Source organism: Lycorma delicatula, chromosome 4 (genome assembly GCF_047948215.1).
Source record: "Lycorma delicatula isolate Av1 chromosome 4, ASM4794821v1, whole genome shotgun sequence".
Lineage (NCBI taxonomy): Eukaryota > Metazoa > Arthropoda > Insecta > Hemiptera > Fulgoridae > Lycorma > Lycorma delicatula.
Window position 1 is genome coordinate 214,271,279 of NC_134458.1, and position 6,422 is coordinate 214,277,700.

At 30.4% G+C, this 6,422-nt stretch overlaps 1 protein-coding gene across 1 annotated transcript in view; it reads right to left on the bottom strand.

Annotated features, from left to right (window-relative positions):
- The window catches only part of Madm (MLF1-adaptor molecule), a 423,601-nt gene extending 422,669 nt beyond the window's left edge, over window positions 1-932 (bottom strand). Inside the window, exon 1 of the mRNA XM_075365168.1 lies at window positions 340-932. Within this exon, the coding sequence (XP_075221283.1) occupies window positions 340-468 (129 nt within the window). The 5' untranslated portion in view covers window positions 469-932. The remainder of the gene's footprint in view (window positions 1-339) is intronic.
- Between the last annotated feature and the right edge of the window lie 5,490 nt (window positions 933-6,422).

The window sequence follows — 6,422 nt, forward strand, 5'->3', positions numbered from 1 at the left end:
TGACATTAAAGTGTGTATTTCTATTACTTTTTGTCACAGATTAAATTTATAAGAACCTATAAATAATACTAATTATGAATCGCCACGTAATATATTATAATTAACGTAAGAGCGTTACATTTGGTACAATGAGGCTCAAATCAGGTAATAACACGATAAAAACTCGTAGATTTGAGAAAGGTTAGTTTCGCAGCCTCAATACAATTTTTACGTTTACGGATTTATTCTACCATTCGGTAACGGGAATCATTTGAATCTATCAAAAAAAGCTACGCTGAAACGAAAACCAGCACTACAAATTTTACAACAAAAGGAAATTAGAGAAATATTTCAAATTACCTCTTCTCGTCGTTTAAGCCATCGACCACAAGGACTTTCTTCTAAAATTTCGCTTTCATCCTCGGAATCCTCACCACTTTCCCGTGGCGACTTCAATTCTGGATCATTACTAGCCCTACTTCCAGGCATTCCGAGAATTTAAGCGAGTCCGACAGACTACACTACAATAAAATACAAATTAAAAAATGTCACACGTCGATAAACACATCAGTCTTATTCAAAGTAAAATTATACCTATAGATCAAATCACTCTGAATAAAATAACTAAAACACCGGTAAACAAAAATTCAGCCCTAAAACTCACACACTTCAAAAAAACCACAAGGGCCTAATTATCGATAGGCCAAACTTCAACAATTTTAATTGTAGAAATAACCCGTGGTCGAAGTCATCCATTACATTGTAGTGTGATATGTTAAACACTGAATTAGCATTCTATAAAATTTAATCAGAAAGTTAAAATTATAAAATGCACTTGCAACAAATTTACACTAGTAACAGCCTAGACGACATCACTATCATTCAACTGCTGGTACACAAATAACGACGGGCAATGAAAAGTGAAAATATTAAATCCCTCTCCGTTGTACATTGCGGCACCAGTCTGCTAACACGATTTACAAGGCTGCTCACAGAGCGCATGACCGCCAATACTTATTCTTCGCGATGCGGACACCATCTACATGAATGAAATAGTAACTAAATTAACCTGGTCTATAAGAGTAACGAGGATAATGTAAAATAACGCAACATTGCGTTAATCCTGAAAATGTAATTTCGTATATATTTTTTATATTTGTTCTTTTTAAATAACTTGAAGACATATTTAGCAGTATGTTTGTAGAATGAAATACCAATATTGTTCACTATAATTTAAAGTTCATTTTTTGTCTACGAAAATGCCTAATGTATAAAGGACGTAAACAGTAACTTACGTTACTTAAATAGTTTAAAACACCACAATTCAGTTATTAACAGTTGGTTCCAGATTTTTTCATTTTGGATATTGGGTTATTTTTATTTTGTATATTCAATTGTTTTCCTACATCCGATTCATTTGCTTATACAGTTTAAATTGAAATATAATGTGAGTTTTAAATTTAAAACATAATAATGTATGAATTTTAACAAAAAAAATTACTTGAAATGAAAATAGTTTATTTTTCTATGTACCTAGCAATTTTTTTATTTTATATAACTATAATGACCAAAATAATTTTCACATTTCTATGGAAGTAAGAAGAAAATGTTTCTGCCTTTTGAAATATCACTAATACCATGATGAAAGTAACAAGGTGTCGCACACCCAGCGTTGCACAGTGGCTCGTCCCAAAATCCTTTTCCCGCCATGATGTTTAAATTCGTTTATGCGGTTGGCGCACAAACAGAAGCAAGACATCAATGTGATTAAAGGCAGAATTATCAAAAATAAACAAACTTTTGAAACATAAAAGAATAAAATTTATTGACGTATATGATAATTGGCGTCGAAATGCGGATTTTTACTCTAATATTTATAAATAGGAAGTGCCGTACTCGCATGTGCGTGTACACGCACTTCCAAATAAATATGGAGTGTAGGTTTTTTTGTTTATTTTATATAAATTTTGACTATGTGGAGTCGAGAATTATGATCTAAATGATTAATTTCGTTTATTTCTTAACAATATAATAATTTCTAATAATTTTTCTTAATAAACAATTTACCTTGAATTAATTATTAATGTACTATTAGATACAGAGCGGTTCAGAAAATAATTAACTAATTCAAAATGAAAATATAATGGAAACATTTTATATGAAATAGAAAATAAAATAGTTTTCATTAATATAAAAACCAAAACTGACCCTTCTGCAAATATAAATAAAAATAAAAAATGTTAACAAAGAGGACAAAACCGACTAGAGTTCGAAAGTATCCAAAATAATACAACTACATGTCTTATTGCCAATTTTTTTTTGCATTTAAATTTCAATATTTTTTCCTTGACATAAAATTATTCATGAGGTATTATAAGAACATTAAATAGAAGTTGAGGTATGTTATTTAAAAAATTAGTCAATTAAATGAAATTCTATGATAACACTTTGTATATTTTCATATGTTGTAATACACATAACAGATAAAGTAAAAACTCTTAGAAAAAATTCTTAGGCAAACTTAAATAAATTAATACTTCGACTAATAAATAAGTAATATCTCATTTTCCCGTGTAAATTAGATTATTAAAAGCAATTTCTTTCAAAAATTGTTTTGTGATAATATTTTTAATTAAACTAAAAAATCATCAATTCCGAAGATTGACCAAAATAAATAATAAATAATCTCCCATTTAGTTGATTTTCCATTTTAACAGCATTAAATAGTTTCACATAATAAATGGAAAATAATATTAGTAAAAAAAAATATTTTATGAGCATAAAAAAAAAATTATCAGTGATTTGATACCGAACCCCACGAATAGCAAAAGGAGTCGTTACCATAGAGCCACACACACTACACGAAGACTTTGTGTCAGTTGCACTTCATAAGATGTGTCCGCTGTTTGTTTGTTTAGGTTTTCATTCATTATTTTGAATTTTATCTTAATTAACAATCAATTTCAATACTCTTAAGAATCAATAGACTTGTATAAAATATTTATTTTTATTAAGGATTATTAAAAAACACTTTTTTACTATTTTTAATAAATATTACAGCTTTATCAGTACCAAATAACTGATTCATATTGAAAGTGAATAATCATTCATAAATATTCGATTGTTAGCTCGTTTAATCATTATCATGTATTTAAAATTTTGTAAAATTTTTGTACAACTAAAAACTTTTGTCCCAAAATCCCTTACTTATATGTTCAAATAACCCGGTAGGAAAATGAGATTTTGGGACGAGCGTATACGCATGCTCGCCGAATATTGTGTGCAATGCTACACCTAGAGTAAAACTCCCTCCATCAAAAGAAAAATTAAACGTTAAAAATAAACTGCCTCCATCAATGAAATGTTATGAATTTTTTCTTAGTCAATAATATTTACCAGAATATTTTAGATGCAGTGGGAGTATTGATAAAAAAATTTGTTCTGCAATCTATTTTTTTTAATCACTTAAAGTAATCTCAAATTTAGTTAATCCTGCTGTAACCCATCGGGTTGGTTTAGTGGTGAACATGTCTTCCCAAATCTGCTGATTTGGAAGTCGAGAGATACAGTGTTCAAGTCCCTAGTAAAGGCATTTACTTTTATATGGATCTGAATACTAGATCATGGTACTGCTGTTCTTTGGTGGTTGGGTTTCAATCAATCACACATCTCAGGAGTGGTCGAACTGAGACTGTACAAGACTACATGTCATTTACACTCATACATATCATCCTCTGAAGTAATACCTGAATGGTAATTCCCGAAGGCTAAACAGGAAAAAAAGTTAATCCTGCTGTACAGATAAGGGAGTGCTGTAGTTTACATCTTTTCGTTGTTAAATTAGTATATTAGGTTATGAACCATTGTTACCTTAAAACATTTATTAAGTTGATTAAATCAGATTTATAGATTAATTGCTTTAATTATTAAATTTGTATAAATTAATGTTTCCGCTTACCAACAATTTTCAATGCATATGTCCTAGTGCTTTCAGAGTCACTTCTCCATTATCAGGGATTTTATTGAAGTTGTTAATTTAATGTTCATGTGTATAAATTCTGTATGTATAATTATAATTAAATTTAAGTTGTTATGTTCATAATAGTCGATCGTCAAATAATAAAATAATTTATACATCAGTAAGAATGTAACGTCATGTCCGTTAGATGTTTACAACTATAACAATAGTCAAATATTATAACTAATATTATAATAATAGATGCAGTGAGAGTATTAATGAAAAAAATTTGTTGTGCAATGTACTTTTTTAATCACTTAAAGTAATCTCAAATTTAGTTAATCCTGCTGTAACCCGCCGGGTTGGTCTAGTGGTGAACGTCTTCCCAAATCTGCTGATTTGGAAGTCGAGAGTTCAATATTACTTCAACACTGGAACTCTCAACTTCTACCTGTCCCTCCAATGTCAGAACAACTATTCCAGGATGCCTTAAAATGTGGCCTATAAGTCTGTCTCTTCTTTTAGCTATATTTTTCCAAATGTTTCTTTCTTCATCAATTTGCTGCAACACCTCTTCATTAGTCACTTTATCCACCCATCTGATTTTTAACATTTTCCAATAGTACCACATTTCAAAAGCTTCCAATCTTTTCTTCTGAGGTACTCTGATCATCCAAGTTTCACTTCTATATAAAGCTATACTTCAAACATTATTTTCAAAAATACTTTCATGATGTTTAAATTACTTTTTGATGTAAGCAAATTATATTTCTGACTGAATCCTCATTTCACCTATGCTATTCAGCATTATATATCACTCCTACTTCGTCCATCTTTAGTAACTCTACTTTCCAAATAAAAAAGTTCTTCTACCTCCATAGTCTTTTCTCATCCTATTTTTATATTCAGTGGTGCATCTCATTTATTTCTATTACATTTCATTACTTTCGTTTTCTTCCTTTTTATTTTCATGTAGTAGTTCTTGTATAGAAATCTTTTTTACTCTCAGGTAGAATTACTATATCATCAGCAAATTGTAGCATCTTATACCTGTTTTCACCTTGCACTCTTACTCTGGATCTATACTGTTGTCTAACATTATTAACTATTAGTTCCATGCAAAGATTAAAAAGTAACAGGGATAGGGAATATCCTTGTCTGATTCCCTTTTAGGTAGATTTCATAAGAAAGCTACCTATTGTAATGGGTACCATCGATACGACTTCCAGAAACTTTTGACAAATCTTCGTTTCACATCCCCCAGACCCCAAACCCACTGTCAGCTCAAAAGTTTATATATACTTTACTTTCTTGTGGACATGATAACTGCCGTAATTTTCAATCACTTTTAAATTGTTTCCTAAAAATAACTCGACCCAAAATCTTAGAGTTTGTTACAGCCAGAATCTGACCATCGGGGTGGAAATGGGGTGGCTTTTTCAAAAAAACAAAATATTGCTATAACCTTTTTATTAAGTAAAATATCGAATTTGTTTAAAGTTCCTACTATTCTTTGGATAAGGGCCTAAAATCTAAGTAAAGTTTTTTGATATAACCAACCATTGGCCCAGGGGTGGAAAAATGGTGTTAAAAGACAACAAAAATCATATCTCTCTTAATAGGCACAATATTGAATCGGTTTAAAGTGGTTGTTAGTCCTCTAAACATTACCTAAAACAATTTTTGATATGACCAACCCTTACAGCTAGGGATGACCAAAATGTTGCTGGAATTGCAAGATGGGACTTGTCGTATGCTAAACATTTTCATATTGAGTAAATTTGAGGTTTTTCTTAACTTTAAGGTGGAAATTTTTTTTATCCCCTACTTAGCACCAATGAAATCTACCTTCGCCTCCCAGCATGCCAAAGGGGATATTTTCATTACTGCTTCTTTATTATGCTTTTTGATTATTATTATTATTATTGTTGCAGTTGGGTTCCTGTAAATGTTAGCAATTGTTCTTCTATCTCTATACTAGAACCCTAAATTTCTTAAAATGCTGCACTTTTTATTCCAGTCTATGTTATCAAATGCCTTTTCTAAGTCTATAAATGTCATGTATGTTGGTTTATTTTTCTTTAATCTTCATTCTACTATTAATCTGAGCCTAAAATTGCTTCCCTTGTCCCTATAGTTTTCCTGAAACCAAATTGGTCTTCTCCTAACACTTCTTCCACTCCTCTCAATTCTTCTGTACAGAATTCTAGTTAAAATTTTTAATGCACGAGTAGTTAAGCTAATTGTTCCATATTCTTCACATTTATTTTCTCCTGCTTTCTTTGGTACCATGACAATAGCACTCTTTTTTAAGTCTGACAGAACTTCCCCTTTTTTGTAAATATTACACACCAGTTTGTATAATTTATCTATCACCTTTTCACCTGCACTGCACAGTAATTCTGCAGGTATCCCAGGAATCTTTCTGCCATTCATATCTTTTAATGCTCTCTTAATTCAGATCTCAATATTGTATCTCCCTTTT